This window comes from Narcine bancroftii, chromosome 13 (assembly GCF_036971445.1).
Source record: "Narcine bancroftii isolate sNarBan1 chromosome 13, sNarBan1.hap1, whole genome shotgun sequence".
Taxonomy (NCBI): Eukaryota; Metazoa; Chordata; class Chondrichthyes; order Torpediniformes; family Narcinidae; genus Narcine; species Narcine bancroftii.
This window is the reverse complement of record NC_091481.1, coordinates 81,322,075-81,343,195: the sequence shown is the minus strand read 5'-3', so window position 1 is coordinate 81,343,195 and position 21,121 is coordinate 81,322,075. Positions and strand designations below refer to the sequence as shown.

At 46.4% G+C, this 21,121-nt stretch overlaps 1 protein-coding gene across 1 annotated transcript; it reads right to left on the bottom strand.

Annotated features, from left to right (window-relative positions):
* Positions 1-3,275: 3,275 nt before the first annotated feature.
* Positions 3,276-19,669, bottom strand: snrpd2 (small nuclear ribonucleoprotein D2 polypeptide). Its single transcript, XM_069907599.1, has 3 exons — positions 19,562-19,669; positions 9,663-9,842; positions 3,276-3,583 (listed from the first exon to the last, which is right to left on the bottom strand). Coding segments are annotated over exons 1-3 (357 nt in total). The 5' UTR covers positions 19,564-19,669; the 3' UTR covers positions 3,276-3,408.
* Between the last annotated feature and the right edge of the window lie 1,452 nt (positions 19,670-21,121).

Sequence of the window (21,121 nt, the reverse complement as noted above, 5' to 3'; positions counted from 1 at the left end):
TACATTACACCTCAAAAGTTAAATAAATGGGACCCAACAGTATCTGACAGATGTTTTCGATGTAAAAAAGAAATGGGAACAACAATTCATGCAATCTGGACATGTGAGAAAGTGAAAAATTTGGGAAGATCTAAACCAGATATTAAATAAAATTACAGAAAACAATATACCAAAGAATCCAGAGATCTTCCTCCTAAGTAACATAAAAACAAAGCATTTGGAATTGATTTGGAGGATGCACAAAAAAGATTTGTTAAGATAGCTCTAGCCGTAGCAAAAAAATGTATTATGTCAACCTGGAAATTGGAAGATAATTTGAAAATACAACAATGGTATATAGAAATGAATAAATGTATTCCATTAGAAAAAATAACATATAGTTTAAGAAATAATATTGAAATATTTGAACAAATATGGGAGCCTTACATGAAACATATTAGCGAAAACCTACCGGGGACATTCACTACCTAAATTAACGAAAGGAGAAAGAAATGAAAAGAATTGACTCAGTGGAATTTCTTGTTTATTTTATTGAATGACAACATTGTTTGACTGGTTTAATGTATCCTAGATTTTGTACTTTAAATGGACGGGGGGGGGGGGGGAGGTAGGGAGGGTGGGATGGGAGGAAGGGGGGGGGGAGAAAATGACACTGTATATATTTGAAAAGGAAAAAGTATGTATCATGGTCAATGTGGTTTATGGTGTGAAAAATAAAACAATTTAAAAAAAAGCATCACTAGAGACAGGTGGAGAGCCTCTATCATGCATCAACCTCGATGCTACTGATGCGGGAGGATGTGGGAGAGTCTGATGGCCAGGGATGGCCGCAACCGTATTGGGGCCAAGGCATCTCGTATGGGGGGGTGGGAACAGCACCTCGTTTAGAGGGCAATGACCGCAGATGCCCCCCCCCATCCCTTGGCGCCAACCCTGTCAGTGTCTCTGAATAGACTCTCTTTTGCTTCTCTTTCTCTGGCTGCAAGGAGCAGTGGGGAATTTTTGTTGAAGGTGAATCTTTGTCTTACAGAAGGAAATTTCATGTAGTATCACATTTTCGGTTTTATTATATGACAATAATCTAATAATATTCTTGCTGAGTACGTCCAACTTCTCTTGATCACCAAGATCCCATCACCCGCAGTTCTTGTGTTTGTCCAGAAAGTATGTTCAGACTGTGGCTTGTTGTCGAGGGAGAAAGTTGGAGTTCGACTCCTTCTCCAGAAATGATAGTCCAGGAGAGGCCCTGCCGGAGAACTGCCACCAAACACACCTGGGCCGGGTAAAGCTCAGGTTCGATAAGGCTCCCTCCCTCTGCTGTAAACCACCCAAGTCCCTTCCAGGTTCAGCAAGGGTTAGATACACAGTAAATCTCCCTCTGGGCAAAACTATCGAGTGCTCCTGGGGCAGCTAAGACACAGATTTGATGCAAGATAAACTTCTTCTACGTAGTTCCACCCCCCTCCCCTCCAATCCAGAGTTGGAAATATGTCTCAGACGCAAGACTTAAAAGATTTACAGCACAGAAACAGGCTAGTTTGGCCCTACTAGTCCATGCCGAACATCTTCTCCCATCTAGTCCCATTGGCCCGCATTCAGCCCATAACCCTCCACATCTCTCCCTTCCATATCCCTATCCAACCTTTCCTTGAATATTAACATTGATCTCGCTTCTACCACCTCTGCCGGAAGTTCATTCCACACCCCCACCCCCCCTCTGCGTGAAGAGATTCCCCCTCATGTTTCCCCTTTTACTCTCAATCCATGCCCTGTTTGAATCTCCCCCTCTCAGGAAAAAGCCTATTCACATTGACTCTTATCTTTCCCCCTTATAATTTTGAGTACATCTATCAATTTTATGCGCTCCAGGGAATAAAGTCCCAGCCCAGTCAACCTTTCAAACCCCGGCAACGTTATCGTAAAACCTCCTCTGTACCCTCTCTATTCTCTAATTCAGTGACCAAAACTGCACACAGTGGTCTCACCAATGCCTTATACAATTTCAACATAATATCCCAACTCCTGTATTCAATACCCTGATTTAAAGCCCACATACTAAATGCCTTCTTCACCGCTTGACCCTACAGTATCAGAACACAAGAAATAGGAGCAGGAGTCGGCCATCCGGCCCGTCGAGCCTATTCCGCCATTCAATGTGATCATGGCTTATCTGATGTTGGGCTCATCTCCACCTCCTTGCCTTTTCTCCATAGTACTGTAAAGGCTTTGTGCTAACTGCTATGCCAACTGTCCCACCGTGCCAATTTTTCCTCTACAGGACCCCCCACTCCACCCCCCATCCTTCTAAACTCCAATGAATATAGCTCCCAACTACTTGAGTTGAATGACCTACTCCTTTTCCAACAGATGCTCGCTCAGGCTTGAATTCTTAGCTATTCATTTAAACAATCTGCTGTCCTAGATGGGCATCAAAAGAAGGGAGAATTTCCAAACCTCGATACCCCAGTAAAACCCCGGTTATCCGGAATTCAAGAAACCGCCAACCTCAATAGCAAAAAAAAATTGCGGAAAATAGATTTTTAAAAATGGAAGTTTAAAATTGACGCACCTCGTCGTTATTTTGCCAATCATACAACAAGCAGACTCAAAGCAATCAGAAAATTCACTTATCTGGCATCCACCCATCCCCATAGGTGCCGGATACCAGGAAGCTTTACTGTAATTCCAGAGCGGCGCGCCTGATCAAAGCAATCCTTAATGGGAGGTTTCCCTGATCTTCTGTTGGTAACATCTTCCGATTTCCCCCCATCCACCCCTCGTGTAGTAGTTATGCTAAAGTAGGTGGCCTGAACCTTCCTGTCCTGAAGGGCAAGATTCCTTCCAAATGAGCTCAGATGCAGGGCCAGGTTAATGAAGGTCACCTAGAGCTGTGAGATTAAGTGCTGTCCTTGACGGCTGACCCACCCACAGAGCTCCTGCATGACTCTTGCTGGTCAGCAGTGAGGTTCCATCACACCTCCCTGAAAATGCATTTTGCCAATAATATGATTAAAACAGGGGGGGGGGGGGGATTTAAGGGGCATGTTTTCGAAGAGTGGTGGGCACACGGCAACGGTGGTGGAGGCAGAAGCAAGAGGATCTTTTATGAGACTATTACGAACTGAGAAAATGGAAGGTTATGCAGTAGGGAAGTTCCAGTTGTTAGGTGAGCTCAACACTATGGGCCGAAAGGCCTGTACTGTGCTGTAGATTTCTTTTCAATGATCCATTCCTCACGCCATACAAAGATACTCTTAAAAATAAAGATACTCATCAAAATGATAGAAATTTTATTATAAATGATACGAAGGAAATGGGGAAAGTGACTACAGACACAAAATAAAAACCTAGCCGTTATTCCCGAGTATGTTTTCCAATGCTATAAGTTACAAATCAGAATTGGGCCATTCATTTGCCCGTGATGAGTGGGTTCCTCAGTACCACGATGACAGAGTCCCCTCGGAGGAACATCTTAGAGATATATCGGTCCTTGTTGACGGGTTTGGACTTCTTCTTGCCTTTTCCGCTCTTGGGCACCTCGGTCCACATCTCTTTCACATTTTCTAACACCATGTTGCAATGCCTGAAACAAGAAAATGGAGGGCAACAATGTCTCAAGGGTATTTTTTTTCCCCAAAAGAAAAGTGCCTTGGAACATTAGGTTTCAGGTCAGTCACCAAAGCAATGTTAGACTCCTCAAACACAGCACAAGTACAGACCCTTCAGCCCACAATGCTTATGCTAGCCACAATCCCAGTCTGTCCGCATCAGTGACAGGGATCTCCTAGTGGAATTCCGTGCCCCACTCCCATGTCTGTCCATGGCCTTGTGTACTCTCCCACCAAGACCACCCGTAAATTGGAGGAACACTTGATTTTCCATCCGGGCGTACTCCAAACGGATGGCATTAACGTCAACTACACCCCGTTCTTCCTCCCTTCCCTATCCCCCCTAACTATTCCCCCCCCCAACAAATCAATTTTGATTGAGTGCCTGCTGACATTTTTCCATACCTCAAGTCTGAAACGTTGAGTATGAACCTTTATCTTTTGTTTGACCTACAGAATTTCTCCTGCATTGTGTTATTTCACCTAGTGTCTGCAGACTTTCGTGTTTTACCTGTTGACTATACTCTCCTCCCTTCATTGCCAGTTCATGCATTTGTCTAAATACCTCTTGAATGTTGCTTCCTTGTCTGTTTACAGCACATTTCCCCTCTCCCACAGTGAATTTCAGGTACCCACCACTCTGCGTATACAAATCTTGAATCGTAAATCTCTTTTAAAACCCCCCCTTCCCCTTCTATTTGATATTTCCACCTTCAGAGAGAAGAATGACTATTTACCCCACTCACAGCTCTCACAATTTTAAATGTTTCAGATTTCTCAGAAGTCCTGTAACTTTTGACACAAGTGGGAAACCTTCCTAAGCACAAACCCCTGTTCTAAAGCCACTGCAGAAATGGATGAACCAAAATTGCCAATATCAGAATTGTGTTTAACTCGGGTGTCTGCGTGGGTTTTCTCCGGGGAAGCTGGTTTCCTCTTACCGTTCAAAAACGTACTGGGGCGTAGGTTAATGGGGTGTAAACTGGGTGGCATGGACTCGTAGGCTGGACTGGCCCGTTATTGTCTAAATTTTATTCTAAATGCCTTGTTCTGACTAAAGAGCGCACTCGAGAGACCGTTTTACCCAAGCCTTCTACCAGAGCCGCCAATTATATCCAACCACACGATCGACATTATAAGAACCAAAGGAGGGATCCCACATATTTATTAATAAAAAGTGGTGGAACTTGCTGTTTATGTTTGGTTTTCAACCACATAACTGGGTGGACCACTCTATGGTAATCTGAAACCGTGCAGTCAAAAATCTGCTAGGACTTCACTACTACGTGGAACGAACTGGAAGCCCGTTTTTCGACTATTTCAGGTGTTGCTGCAGATTTGTTTGCTCATCTTCCCTTTTACACCGAGGCCTGCTGAGGTCCCCCTAATCCCAGTGCACCACCCAGCCACCTCACATTAACTGGGCAGAACTTTGCGTCATTAAACAAGAACTCTTTTTAATGACAAGTCAAGAAGTGACCAAAAACATATCGTAGTATAGAGAGGGTGAGCAAATTTAAGTTCTTGGGAGTCACTACCTCAGAGGATCTTTCCTGGACCCAACACACCAGTGACATCATGAAGAAAGCACGTCAGCGCCTTGACTTCCTCAGGAGCTTGCGGAGGTTCGGAAACCCAGGCAAATTTCTACAGATGTGTGATGACCAGCTGCATCACCGTCTGGTATGGGGACACCAATACCCCGAGTGCAAAGCCCTGCAAAAGGTGATGGACACAGCCCAAGATACCACGGGCAAAACCCTCCCAACCATCGAGAACATCTACCGGGAACGCTGCCGTCGGAGAGCAGCAGCAATCATCAAGGATCCACACCACCCAGAATATTGTTCTTGTTGCTACCATCAGGAAAGAGGTGTCGGGGCCACAAGACTCGTACCACCAGGTTCAGGAACAGCTGCTCCCCCTCCACCCTCAGACTCCTCAACGACATTTTGGAATACCGTGTGCAGTTTTGGTCGCCAAATTAAAGGAAGGGTATCAATAAGGTAGAGAGGATGCAAAGAAGATGTATTAAAATGTTGCTTGGATTGCAGTATCTAGAATACAGAGAAAGACTGAGTAGACTGGGTCTTTATTCATTGGAGAGTAGAAGGTTGAGGGGGGGATTTGATAGAGGTATGTAAAAATTATGAGGGGGACAGATGGAGTAGATGTGAATAGGCCCTTACCCTTGAGGGAGGGTGAGATTGGAACGAGGGGTCATAAGGGTTAAGGGGCAAAAGTTGAGAGGAAGCTTCTTCACTCAGAGAGGGATGGTTGAGTGGAGTGATCTTCCGGAAGAGCAGGGTCAATTTGGTCATTTAAGAGAAGGATGGATGAGTATATGGATGTGAGGGGATTGGAGGGTTGTGGACAGGAAGTGGGTAGGTGGGACTAGAGGAGTTCACTTAAATCGGTGCGGACTAGAGGGGTCGAGATGGCCTGTGTCCGTACTGTAATTGTTATATGGTTATTACAAACAATCAGGGACTCATTTAAGGACACTTGTGCACTTTTTTCCCCTCTCCTCTACATATCGCAGTTTGTTTACAATGTACATTGAAAAGAGTTTGTTTTTACCAATAAGGGTCATTCTGCCTCGCCCGCAGGAAAAAAAGGATCTCAGGGCTGTATGTGATGTCATGTATGTACTCTGACAATAAATCTGAAATCACACACTGCTTGGTCTCTTCAATCTGCATTGGTCCTTTCGATAAAGGCAGGCATTCACCCACATTTCTGCAAAGCTTTCCTCTTCAAGTATTTAACAAATAACCATTTAAAGGGTTCTGTCAAAGCTGTTAGGCACATTATAAACACTTGTACATAAAAGTTTCTTTTCACTGCGCCCCTAGTTCTTTTGCTTGTCCCCTTAAATATATGCCCTCTGGGTACTGGCCCTTCAATCTTTTACAATTAAATGAAATTCAGCTGACCTGCCTGGAGACCTGCACAAACAGCCTAGGTCACTTGAAATCAAAACTCAGAAATGCTGGAGGAACTCAGCCGGTTTTGCAGCGTCCACAGCAGGTAAAGTTATAACGTGACATTTTGGGCCTGAACCCTTCCTCAAGACATATTATAAGTGAAGTAAAGGTGAGGGAAAGAATGGGAGGGGAGAAGTCCAGACCAACAGACAAAAGGTGTTAATTGGATACGATGAGAGGAGAGGTGAGAATTGATTTTGGCTCCGTGAAAGGAGACGGAGGGAAAAGGGAAGAGAGAGAGAGAGGAAAAGAAGACAGGGGGAAGAAGATTGGGGGGGGGGGGCGTTCTAACGGAAACTGGAGAAGTCTATGTTAATGCCATCCAGTTGGAGGGAGCTCAGATGGAAGATGAGGTATTGCTCCTCCAATTTGCAGGTGGCCTCAGTCTGGCAGCGCATGCGACCTTGGACAGACACGCCAGTGGGGGAATGCGATGGGCAAATGAAATGGGGGGGCCACTGAGAGCGGTACTGCGGCAGACGGAGGCGAGGTGCTGAACAAAGCGGTCTCCCAGTTTGCGGCCACTCTTTCCAAAGTGGATGAGCCCCTGAAGATTCGCAAGTGAAGAGCTGCCTCAATCGGAAGGAGGGTTTGGGGCCCTGAATGGTGGTGGACGTGTGGGCGCAAGTGAAGTATCTATTTGAGAAATCAGCTTTCAGCCTGGCAACTGCTTTGCTATTATGGGCTATTACTTTGGATAATTGCTATTACTTTAGGTGGCAGACAAAAAAAATTATATACCCAGTAAGAAACGGTTATATCAGCGATCTATTAAAATTTGCTGAATTTAAACCCCTCAAACTGACAGGTCTAACTGAAGTGTTCTTTCATCTTTCGGCAAAGCTAGAATGTGTCACCCGAATTCTTTAGGAGAAAACATATGGATCATAATTATTCCCATTACTTAAAAATCTAAAGGGATGCTTGAGTGAGCCCAAGTCACCAATCGAGGAAACAAGCAACCACTATGTCGTAGTGTGAATTGCTTGAAACAACAAAACTGTTTCACATTGATTGAGCAGTGCTTTGCAATGGACATTGATCTCAATAGTCAGTGCCATAACCTGATGTCAGCAGCTCTCCTTGGGATAAGCAGGAGTTGCACCTATACTTAAACCACAAAACATCCACTGCAGATGCGTGAAAAAGAAAATTACGCCTATCCTGTTTCGTGATTTGACTGATGAAATGGAAGCTAGCGTTGCCGTGAGCCAACGAGATTCAGATTTATTGTCAGAGAACATAACACGAGATCACATACAACCCCGAGATTCTTTTTTCCTGCGGGCATGGCAGAATTACCACTTATTGGCAATGCAAAAGAACCGTACTCAATGTACACATGTAAACAAATTTTAAAAATGTGAACCAACTGACTGTGCAATACAGAGAGGGGAAAGAAAATCAATAAAGAGTCCCCAAGTAAATCCCTGATTGAGTTTGCTGTTGGAGTCTGATGGTGGAGCGGGGAGCAGCTGTTCCTGAACCTGGTGGTGCGAGTCTTCTGGCACCGAGACCTCTTTCCTGATGGCAGCAGCGAGAACAGAGCGTGTGCGGGTGAACAGAGTGGATCATTAATGATCGCTGCTGTTGTTCCCCGTAGATGTACTCGATGCTGGGAAGGGTTTTGCCTGTGATGCCCTGGGCTGTGTCCACTACTTTTTCCAGGGCTTTACGCTTGGGAGTATTGGTGTCTCCATACGATGCCGTGATGCACACTTTCCTCTACACATCTGTAGAAATGTGCCAGTGTTTTTGATGTCATTCCAAATCTCCGCAAACCCCTGAGGAAGTAGAAGTGTCAACTCTACTAGATTTACAGACAAAAAGCAGCACCTTTCCTTCAGATGGAACTCACAAACTTACCAAAAATATTTCAACATCCTGTCACAAAACAAATAAAATGGGTACATATTTAGCCATGGACAGGCTTTATAATGGTTGAAGGGCTACAAGATACAAAGGATGTCAACAATCAGACCACAAGGGGAGTACATTATTGGTGAGAATGAGGGACACAAATTAATTCAATCATTTAAGAAATGTCATCAGACCAGAATTTGTTGCTTTGTAAATTAAGTCCCAAATAACAAGGTCCACTGATGTGAGAATATAAGCAATTCCTACTGCTGTACATACCACCTTACTGAGTGGAGAGAGTCTTCCGCCTATCGCTTCCTGTTTGTGGGTCTGTGCTCACCCCAGCCCATCCACCATTTTGTTCAGGCGGCTGTCTACATTTTGGTCACACTTTGATGAAGGGCTCAAGCCCGAAACATGGGTAATGTAACTTTATCTTTGCTATATAAAGTACATTTTGTTCAGGCGGCTATCTACATTTTGGTCACACTTTGTGAAGGGCTCAAGCCCGAAACATGGGTAATGTAGCTTTATCTTTGCTATATAAAGTACGCTGTTTGGCCTGCCGAGTTTCTCCAGCGTTGTGGTTTTACTTTTATTTATTTTCTGGATTGCTGACGTGTGGTCAGTGTGTATGATTCAAAAAGGTTCTGATTCTTGTACAGGTTGTTGCGCCCTGGAATTTCAGACCCTCACTGTTACTTTACCCAAACTAGTACTCCTGGACGAAGTGGTGGCGGGGGAGGGGAGGGATATGATGAATGATGCACGAAGCTGCTAAAGCATCTGAAAGCTCCTGTTGGATGAGGTCTGAGAGAATATTTGTTTGCGAGAGAGACCAAGTGGAACAAATTGAGTAAGTGCCTTCCCCGCAGCACAATTCAGCAATAGGATGTTTAGATGACATGGTGCATAAAATTAGGTATTCGATAGTCAGTTCTAATGTTTTTCACTTAAAAAAATTAACATCTTCCTAGCTTGCATATGCTTTATAGAGAAATATTTGGAAGTCAATTAGAATTATTATAAAGTTCTCTTGTCCAGCATAGATGGCAATCAAATAGAGAAAATCGGGTTCCTGTCTACCTTGTTTAAACATAATCTCCTGGCCACTGGTACAAAATATACTCATGAGAAAACTATTCTATTATAAGCTTTCCTTTTGAGTTTGGAAAGGAAGGAGAGAAAGTAATCCGAAAATAACTACCTGTCAAAGGCCTTGACTCTTCCCAACAGTTTCTTATTGTTGCGACAGTTAATGAGGACCTGTGTATTGTTTTTGACAGACTGGGTCAGAACAGAGAGGGGTCCTGTGTTAAACTCCTCCTCCTCTCTCTTTTGAAGCTCCTCGGGAGTCATCTCGCTCTTAGGCTTGTTTAACAGACTCCTAGAGTTAAAAAAAATAAGCATTTTTATGATGTTCACTGTTAAGCAATATTAAGATCACAGGAATGGAAAACCATTGATTCATCAATCAGGTTTATACGTCTCAAGTGATGCGAAAAACATTGGAGATGCTGGAACCTTGAACAAGGAGAAGCTGGCAGGAATCCGGCGAGAGAAAGAGTCAATGTTTCAGGTCCTGAGAGAGGGTCCAATCCGAAACACTGACTTGACATTTCTCTCCACGGAGTGAAACAGGAAAGTCTGCAGATATTGTGATCGTAATGAAAATGAGGTAGATATTCACTCAGGCCCGTCACGTCGCGAATAGATCTTTACCTCCTCTGGATGCTGTGAGACTGGCTGAATTCCTCCAACATTTCTGAGTTTTGACTTTCTCACCGTGCCTGACCCATTGAGTCCCACTGACCCCATTTCTTCATATGCAAAACTTCAAAATCAACTCATTGCATAGCACAGTCACAAACAAATAAATAAAAGTTGGTGTAAAGTTCTGAAAAACTTCCCTTGAACAAAGCTATTAAGCTGTAGCTTGAGAAGATGTCACGTGAAATATTAATGCTGGACCGAACACTGCACTGAAGCTTCAGCCTAGATTATTGGAGAGTGTTTTGGGATCCCAAATCAAGAGCAAAAATTCTCCCAACAGAGTCTTGCTAATGTGAACAATTCTGTAAAACAAGTATGACAGTAGCTCCAGCAAATGATTGATTAAAAGTACGCACATTCACATGAACCAAAACTATAACCAGTGGTAATAGGATCTTTAAAGAGACCACAGGTTCACAGTCCTTTATCCGGAACCCTTGGGGGACTGTGTGTTCCAAATTTCGGAAAGTCAGATTTAAGCCCACCCAAATTGTGCTGCCGTATCCACCCCCACCCCCTTCCAGTGGCGCTGCCGGTCTCTCCCCACCCCCTCCCCCCACCCTCGCCCGCCTGACCCGCGCTGCCGGTCTCTCGCCCCTCTTGCCGGTTTTTGGAGCTTTCCAGATTTTAGATGTGTGGATAAAGGATTGTGTACCTGTATTAGATAAGTACGTGGAACTGAGAAAAATGGAAGTTATGTAGTTGGGAAATTCTGGGCAGCTGTTAGACTGTTATTAGGATGGAACAACACCATGAGCCGAAGGGCCTGTCCTGTGTTGTAGCTTTCTGTAATACACCAATCATGTGAGGGTAATAGAGCCTGATACATTTCATGCCAAGAAACTACACTATTTGCTCTGGAAAAGTTTAAAAATTAACGAGAAAGAGCTTCAAACCCAGTTTATTCTCTTTCAAAACTTAGATTTGAAGGAGGTAGGTAGAAATACAGTAGTATTCCCCCCCCACCGTCATCCAGGGCAAATGTTCCAAGACCCCCCCCAGCGGATGCCTGAAATCGCAGATAGTACCGAACCCTAAAAAGGGTTAACTTGAACGCAAGCAATGTGATACTGTGACAGTCGATCTGATAACCAAGACAGCTACCAAGTGACTGCAGCATATACAGCACTGATGCACTGGACAAAGGGATGATTCGCGTCCCAGGAGGGACGGCACGAGATTTCATCACCCTACTCAGAACAGCGCACAATTTAAAACTTATGAATTGTTTATTTATGGAAGTTTCCATTTAATATTTTTGGACCGCGAGTAACTGAAACAGTGGAAAGAAAAACCGCAGGGGGGGGGGGGGCGAGGGGAGTGCTTTATGCAAGGAATAGAGAAAAGGCTAAGGTGACAGCAATGCATTTTTTGTTTCATAGACAGTGAAGCACTGGGAAACAAAAACCCATCAGCTCACTCAGTCTACACTGACCATCATGCTAAACTAAACTGATCCCATCTGCCTATCCATGGTCCCTATCCCTCTATTCCCTGCCCATTTGGGTGTCCGTCTAAATCAGTGGTTTTCAAACTTTTTCTTTCCACTCACTTTAAGTAATTCCTTACTAATCACAGAGCACCTTTGGCATTGGGATTACTTAAAGTGAGTGGAAAGAAGTTTGAAAACCACTGGTCCAAATGCTTCGTAAACAGCTGCTTCTACCAACCTCCCCAACAACGTGGCCCCAGCACCTATCACTCTGTGTTTAAAAAGCCTCGCAAATCTCCTCTCCACCTCATACACTAATCCAATGCCCTCTAGAATTTGGCATTTCCACCTAAGGAAAAAGATTATCCACCACATCAGTGAGTGGCAGGCCCCCCACCCTCCTAATTTTTTTTTAAATCCCTCTTTAACGTCAGGACCTAACCACTGCCTGCCACAGAAAATCCCGGAAAACAGAAATTGACCCCTAAGGGAATGCTTATTAGCAAGAGCACAATCTTCTGCACCTCTTGGATGACATCTTGAAGGGCTAAAGTACAGCTGAATATATGAAATTAACCAAAACACCTGGCTGAAGGGTACAGGTTTTGGCGCATTAGTGCAGTTTACAGTGCCACTCTGGTGGCAAATCCACAAACTATTGGCAGCAGATTCAAAACGTGCTGGACCACGGGAGTTGCCGGACCACAGAGCACCGGATTAGACAGGTAGAACCTGTATTTGAATTTATACAATAGTTTTCACTGTCAAAATGCAAACCTTCTGGGCATCTAGAAGAAAGTTCCTTATTCCAGTCACTGGTGCAAGAAAGTGGGTAAAGCAGTTTGCAGGATGAATTTTGATTTTTAAATGTGTTCACGGGCTGCGGGCATCACTGTAAATGTCAGTATTTATTACCCATCCGAGCTGCCCCCCTCAATCCAGGGGCAGGCATCAATCAACCACATTGATTGGTTTTAAAACACATATGGGCCGAACCAAGGAGGAGGGAAAGCTTTCCGTTGCTGAACAGCATTAGTGAACTAGATGGGTTTTTACTTGCAATCAGTTTCATTTGTCACTTTTACTGAGACTATTTTATCAAAAATCCAAAATCCCAGCAATGGTGGGATTTAAAGTCATAGCCGAGGATCAATATTGAGAGTTAATCATCCTACTACTCATTCCTTAATGGGTAAGGAAATTGGATACAAAGTTCCTAACCTCACCTCATCTACCTGCAAGTTTCCCCCACGCTGCCTAAACACTTCATGGTAGAAGTCCAAAAATCCACACTGGTGTGGATTTGGCTGGTTCAGATTTTCCAGATAGTCGGGCAGTACTTTTAACATTCAAATTCAAGGAAGAGATGAAATTGATCTACTTAAGGGTTCATTCTTATGGGTGTATAAATACATATGCTATATATGGTAAACAGAAAGAGTAGGACACAAAATTATAGGCTTGTCACAGTTTCATTGCTAGTTTCAAGAGTCGCCACTTGTGGCTGTTGTACATCTCTGCAGCTTATGCATGCACACACACAAAAGCCCTCCAAATTTTGAAGAGTTTTCGAAAAGTCCAAATTCTCGGTGGTCCGGATTTCTGGTATCCAGATTTTTGGACTTCTTCTGTACTTGTGACTCCTAGATAAACAAGGTGCTCATGGCCATGCTTTCAGGTAGAAGGGGCTCAATTATGAATCTCCAAGGGAGGTCTAATATTGATTTTAGACTTTTGCTTTTACTAAATGTGAGAAATCTGAAAGATGAAGAAGGTTGAAACAGAGATTGCTTAAATATAAACAGCCGCAACTAAACAGGCTTTTTCCCCCCCCCAAAATAGAACTTAAAAAGCCTGAGGTACAAGCCAGGAAAGTCATAAGCCACTGCACAGGGCTTCTGTGGAGTGTCATATTCCAGACGAGAACGCTTTAAAGTGCTCGAGGCTGTTCAGAGAAGATAATCTTGCAGAGTTGTAAAGAGCAATGACATAGATATGGTTCATTTGAAATTAGATTGTAAAAATTGAACAAGTCGCAGGTGCGAACGAGTAAAACAAATGTAAGATGTAAAAACTTTGGCTTCCCAACCAGAAGGGTGGTAAAGCAGAAAACTTAAAAGCCAAGATTGATAACTCAAAATGGAAAATAGATGCGTATGCTGGGAAAAGGAGGTAGAAATTCAGGTGAAGGGGTCTTTAGGAAGCTAAGGGAAAAAAGAGAAGGTTACAGTGATCGACACTGGATAGGAGCAATGATCCTCAGACTATATCAGAAAGCGACAGAGCAAATGAGGCACAAGTGCTGAATCAGCAACTCGGGGAAGAGTAAAGAAAAGAAAATTAAGGGTTCTTTATCTGAATGCAGCTAGAATTAAAGGCAAGGGTACAATCTGACGGGCATAGTTGCACAGTGATGAGGCAGGGAACTGAATATTCATAAGTATGTGATATTGTTAATAAAGGAGAAACGATCTTAAAAGGCACCATAAAGGACTTTTTCAGATATTATACTGGACAAAGCAAATTGGAAAGGGTAATAAAGATTTTTTTTTAATATAAATTTAGACATACAGCACAGTAACAGGTCATTTCGGCCCACCAGTCTGTGCCACCCAATTAACCTTTCGAACAGGGGAAGCAAACTGGAACCCCCCCCCCCTGGGAAACCCTCACAGATGTGGGGAGAATGTACAAACTCCTTAAAAGACAGCATGGTATTCAAACCCCGGTCCTTATCCCTGTGCTAACCTCTAAAGCCAACCGTGCCGCCCACAGTTGCAGGATGGAAACAAGCCCTTTGGCACTCTACGACCCCATTAACCATCCATTTCTACTGATCCAACATTAATCTCACTTTCAATCTCCTCACATCCCACAGATACAGTGGGGGGGGGGGGTGCAATTTGCTGCAATATTCTTGCCAATCCACACACATCATTTAGATGCAAGAAGAATGAAGAGTACCTGGAAGAAACACTCCTGGTCACAGGGAGAACATGCAAACTCTACACTGAGAGCATCTGAGATCATAATTAAATCCATGAGGCTCTACTAGCCACGTCGCCAATTACTCTGACACCAGCCTAAATGCCGAAGTAAGGGAGATAAGAATGGCACAACATTTCAAAAGTTGAACATAGATACAGCATGGATACAGATAGGCAAGAAAATTGGGAAATTTTTAGAATCTAGCAAAGGCTTAATTTAAAAAAGTTTTAAAAATACGAGAAAAGTACCACGAGACTAACTAAAGGGATTAAACGACAAGGCCCCAATTGCACAAATTGCAATTCAGTAAGGGAGGGCAGAAATCACAGGCCAGTTCATCTAACACATCTTGAGAAATTAGAATCAGAATTTATTCCTCATGAAACTCGTTGCTTAGCGGCCGCAACACAGTGCAAACATTTATACACACCACCTGACAAAATAAATAGTGCAATTACAAGTCCAAGTAAGGCAGCGCCTGTGGTTCATTGTTCATTCAGGGATCTGATGGCAGAGGGGAAGAAGCTGTCCTTGTGCCACTGAGGGCTTCTCTTCAGGCTCCGGAACCCTTTTCCCCCAATGGTAGCAGAGAGGCTTGGATGGTGGGGGGGGGTCCTTGAGGGGAGAGGCAACTTCCGTAAGACACCGCCTCATGTCCCCTTCAAAATAGTATGTCCTTGTCCTGAGCGTTGGCACCTCCATACCAGAGTGATGCAACCAGCCAGAGTGCTCTCCACGGTACACCTCGAGAGGTTTTCAAGATCTTCAGTGGCGTACTGAATCTGATGGAAAATCTTGTGAGAACAATTGACAAAACAAAGATGACTGTGGGCTTCAGGAGGACCAGGGATGACCACTAAATGTTAATAGCTCGGTGGTGGAGAGCACCAAGTTCCTTGAAGTCCTTAAGAAGTGACCTACCCTGGACATACAAAATCTCCTCACTTATCAGGAAGGCGCAACAGTGACTGTATTTCCTCAGAAGGCTGCTTTGGGCACACCTACGGGCCACCATCCTGTCAACGTTCGACAGGAGCTCTATTGAGAGTATCCAGGCCAGCTGCATCACAGTCTGGTACTGTTGCTGTGGAGGTCAATACACAGTGCTATAAGAGCAGCAGAGAGGATGACTGGGGTCTCCTTTTCCATTGCTATCATCATTTTTTAAGGAGGGCTCTCAAAATCAATGAGGACCCCCACAACCACAGCATCTTCCCGTTACGCCCACTGGGAAAAAGATTGAGGAACAGTTTCTTCCCACAGGCAGTTAGACTGCTGAATGACAGCTGAAACATTCTGTGACTCCACTATTTATGATCAATAGTTACATATTTTTATATATCTATACTTGTGTGTGCATACATCTATCACTTGTCTGGATCCACGTTACGTCTCTACATGCGGTTTGCACTGTTGTGGACTGGAGAACGGCGTTTCATTGGGTTTTACTGGTACATTCGGATGACAAATAAACTCGAACTGAACATAGGTACAGCGTGGATACAGGTCTTTAGCCCAACTCATGCCCATGTGTATCCCTAACCCTTTCTATCCATGTACCTATCAAGATGTCTTTTAAATGCCAACAATTGTACCTGCCTCTATTACACCCTCTGCCAACTCAATCCATATAGCCACTACTCTCCATGCATAAAAATTGCTCTTTTGGTCTTTTTAATTTTGGTTACTGCTTTTAGATTGGGAATAAAAGACAGTGACCTTTCATCTCATGAATTTATAAAGGCGCGAGAAGCAGCAAAGGAAATGATCCCAAGGATGATGACCAGATCAGCAAGAAGCCCTGCGGCAGTGAGTTGTTGGGTGACTTGTGGGCGAGGGATTGGGATTCAAATCCTGTGCTGTCTGTAAGGCGTTTGTACATTTTCCCCCTGTCTCTGAGGGTTTCCTCTGTGTACCCCAGCATTCTCCCCCCCCACCCCTGTTCAAAAAAGTACGAGGGTCGTGAGATCGATTGGGCGCCATGGGGCTCCTGGGCCAGAAAGACCTGTTACTGTGCTGTATATCTAAATAGTTTTTAAAAAAATTAAATTTACAAGTGACTGTGGCTACTGGAGACTGGCTCATCAGAAACAGGGTGCGAGTGGGTGCTGAGGGCAAGAAGGGCTCCCTGGGCGCTGAAGGTTTCCTCATCGTGTCAGAAGCTCAGGTTGACACTGAAGTCTGTGTGGCTGCAAAAGTGCCAGAGTGCAGTGACTCTGGAGGGCGGTGGGGGACTCTCATTTGCTTTCCTTTCTCTGAACGTAGGGGATGCGGGGCAATACTAACAGCGAATCTTTGCCTTAAGGCAGACCAAAGGCAACTTTGCATATTATTTTATTTTTTTTGGTCTGCCTGGAACCCGTTGGTCTTGTGGCACACGGAGATGTTGGTGCAGGGGTGCTGCCGACTGGCACATTTCAGTCTGCAGGGGTATGTGCTGAGGAACGCAGCCAACACGAGGGCACTATGGGGAGAGCCCTCCCATTACTGAGCGGTGAGGGTCTGAGACTGAGAATCATAATTTATTGTCATGAACGTGCCAAGAAATTCATTGTTTTGTGGCAGCATCACATTTATACAAATCACCTTACAAAATAAATAAAAATAATGAAAATAAAAAGTAAAACTCAAAGCAAGGCTTTGTCTGTGATCCATTATTTATTCAGGAATCTAATGGCAGAGGAATCTCAAACAGGGTGGGGGGGAAAGCGACATGGTGCCACAGTGGTGGTAATGGTGTATTCAGAGAACACATAGAACATTATAGCACAGAAAAACAGGCCCTTCGCCCCTTCAAGTCTGCACCAAACTATTATTTTGCCTACACTGTGTGAAAAGATTTTTGGATGGTTTTCTTTTTCGTAAATGATTTATTGCAAACAAAGTCTATTTTTGGTTTTAAACATACATGACAAGAGGACGAGTTAGGGGAAAGTTTATGAAGAACTTTAGGGGTAGAGCGATCGGGACTGGGGTTCAAATCCAGGGCTGTCTGTAAGGAGTTTGTACATTCTCTCTGTGTCTGAGTGGGTTTCCTCCAAGGGCTCGGGTTTCCTCAGATCAGGGGTTGTTGGCCAATTGGGTGGCACAGGCTCGTGAGCCAAAAGGGCCTGCTATTGTGCTGTACATTTAAATGTAAAAATTTAAATAGAATTAGGGGGAACTTCTTCACACAGAGAGTGATGGGCTGCCAGCTGAAGTGGTGAATGCACGGGCATTCTTTTTAACATTTAAAAAGAACTTGGACAGGTCCATGAATGGGAGAGAACTACCACCAACAAGTCACGTGCGAGACCAGGGGAGCCAAGACACTTGACCTCTGCTACACCACCATGAAGAACGCCTACTGAGCCATCCCACGACTGCACTTGGGCAAGTTTGATCATCTGGCTGTACTTCTACTCCCCAGTGTACAAGCAGAAACTGAGGACCACAGCCACCAGTACCACGACGACTTGTTCATGACAATAAACTCTGATTCTTCAGCACCAAGCAGCCTGAATACACCTGGGATTGTCTGATCTTGGAATCTAAGCGAAGAAGCTTCCTCTTATGTTACTGCTCGGCCCCTCGAGTCCGCACCGATTTAAGATGAACTCCACTAGTTCCACCTACCCGCTCCCTGCCCATAACCCTCCAACCCCCGCATTCTCTTAAATGACAAAATTGACCCTGCTGCCACCACCTCTCCCCCTCGTCCGCCGCCCCCCCACCAACTTGACCACTGCCCCTCCCCCACTCGGCCGCTGCCCCTCCCCCTCGGCCACCAGCAGCTTCCTCTTGCGTTACTCCTAAAGTTTTGCCCCCTAACCCTTAGCTCATGACCCCTGGTTCCAATCTCACCTACTCTCAAGGGGAAGAGCTTATTCACATCTACATGAAACGATGGATAAAGGTGACTTGACTAAGTCCTTGGGGGGGGGGGGGGGGGGGAGAGGGGAAGAGAGAGACCTTATATATTGCGAGGATGAACCACTGGGTGAATGAATGGGGGTCTCACATCCATCACCTCAACTCAACTGGTTGCTGCGTGGTCCAGAGAGCGGAGGAGGGGAGGCCTGAGAGTGGGGGGAGGGGCCTGAGAGCGGGGGAGGGGCCTGGGAGCGGGGGGAGGGGCCTGGGAGCGGGGGAGGGGCCTGGGAGCGGGGGAGGGGCCTGGGAGCGGGGGAGGGGCCTGAGAGCGGGGGAGGGGCCTGAGAGCGGGGGAGGGGCCTGAGAGCGGGGGGAGGGGCCTGAGAGCGGGGGGAGGGGCCTGGGAGCGGGGGAGGGACCTGGGAGCGGGGGGAGGGACCTGAGAGCGGGGGGAGGGGCCTGAGAGCGGGGGGGGGAGGGTGGCCGGGGGGGGGGGGGGGGGGAGGGTGGCCGGGGGGGGGGGGAGAGGGTGGCCGGGGGGGGGGGGGAGGGGGAGGGTGGCCGGGGGGGGGGGGAGGGGGAGGGTGGCCGGGGGGGGGGGGGAGGGGGAGGGTGGCCGGGGGAGGGGGAGGGGGAGGGTGGCCGGGGGGGGGGGAGGGGGAGGGTGGCCGGGGGGGGGGGAGGGGGAGGGTGGCCGGGGGGGGGGGGAGGGGGAGGGTGGCCGGGGGGGGGTGGAGGGGGAGGGTGGCCGGGGGGGGGGGGAGGGGGAGGGTGGCCGGGGGGGGGGGGAGGGGGAGGGTGGCCGGGGGGGGGGGGAGGGGGAGGGTGGCCGGGGGGGGGGGGGGATGGGGGAGGGTGGCCGGGGGGGGGGGGGGGGATGGGGGAGGGTGGCCGGGGGGGGGGGGGGGGAAGGTGGGGATCCTCCAGGACCTAGGCCTCGGGCCCCGCCAGTCGGTCCCGGGCGCCGCCCGCGGCGGGCAGCAGCCACGAGCGGGGGTGGGGGGGGAGAGACCCCAGACCGAGCCCTCCGCCCGGTTTCTGGGGCCCCCTCGCCCACTCACATGTCTCCTGATGTCTCGGTGCCGCCGGATCACCTCTTCCAACCCTCGCCGCGTCCCCCGCCGGAAGTGAAGGGCTCACTTCCGCTCTCACGGGCTGATGGGAGATGCCATTTCCTGCCCTTGCCCTCGCACAGTGACTCCAATTCCCAGAAGCCCCCGGTGTCCCTCACTGCCCAGCCTGGAGCTCTTAAAGGGACAGCGACATTCAGCTTCCAGCTTTATTGCCAGTGTTCTGTCCCTCCATGACATCAAATCTACCCCCTGACAGGCAGAATCTCTACTTGTTTGTAGTGCAAAAAGATGCTGTCCTCAAATGTGCACAAATAAAGAAGCAGAAACAAACTGACTGCAAAATTCAGAGAGGGGGGGAAAAAATAATCAATAAAGTGCAAAATTAAGATTTCAGTCATCACCTCCAACCCTGAGATTCCCCTCCCCTGCGAGTGGGGCAGAATTTCCACTAATTTGTAGCACAAAAAATAAACTGTACGCAGTGTAAGCACGTAAAACTTTTAAAAAAACCCCTCACATTCCACTTTAAGTAATCCCTCGGCCATCAGTGCTCGGTGATTCGTAAGGGGTTGCTTAAGGTGGGTGCATGAGTGGAAAGAAAAAGCTTGAAACCCCGCTGTTTGAATCGTCCCTCATGGACTCATTATGTGCACGGTTTCAGACCTCCAAAGTGGGCCAATGACCATTTTTCTCAAGCAAAATATTTCAGTGGCCATTGGGTCTGGAGCAGTGGCTCTAATCATGGAGCACCGATGGCGTAAGGAATGCTTAAAGCAGAATGTGAGTTTTTTTAAAGAAAAGTTTTGCATGTTTACGCCGTGTACAGTTTATTTCTAAAATTGCAATGGGCAGGCAGGGTCCAAACCTTGATTGGCAGATGATGCGATTTCCGATTAGGTTCCAGATGGAGAGGTAACGTGGCCCTCTGCAATCCACATACCCACCAGGTTTCAGTCGGAGAGGACACGTGACCCTCCACACACACACACACGCACGCACGCACGCACGCACGCACGCACGCACGCACGCACGCACACACACACACACACACACAAAGATAACATCAAATCTTTGACTATGTCTACCGTAAGGAAGACAGGGAGTCGCCATTTTGGCGAGGAACGAACTCGCGACCCCTGGTTTACAAGACCAGTGTCCTAACCACTGAATGATCGCTGCTGCTGCTCCAACAGCAATGTTCTTGCTGGTGGGGACGGTTTTGCCTGTGGTGACCTGGGCTGCGTCCACTCCCTTTAGCAGTGCTTTCCACTCAAGGTTATTGGTACCCCCTGTTCCAGGGCATGATGCAGCCATAACATTATTATTTTATTTTTGCAGTACTGGAGAGAGGTTAATTTGCCTGGATCGCAAGCAGAACAAAGATTTTCCACTATATTTTGGAACATGTAACGATAAACAATTCAATTCAAAGTCAGAATGAGACCAAAGGAGATGTATGAACAGGTACAAGGGGTTGCAGACTTCAGGGGAAGTGGAGGACTGGCCCAGGGCACCAGAAAATGGGGAGACCACCCCCCCCCCGTCTGA

Bases quoted from the DNA above. Each gene is read 5' to 3' on its own strand.
- snrpd2 (XM_069907599.1), bottom strand. The intron at 3,584-9,662 runs GTAGTTATTTTC...TTCTTGTTTCAG, and splicing joins AGAGTCAAGGCCTTTGACAG to GCATTGCAACATGGTGTTAG.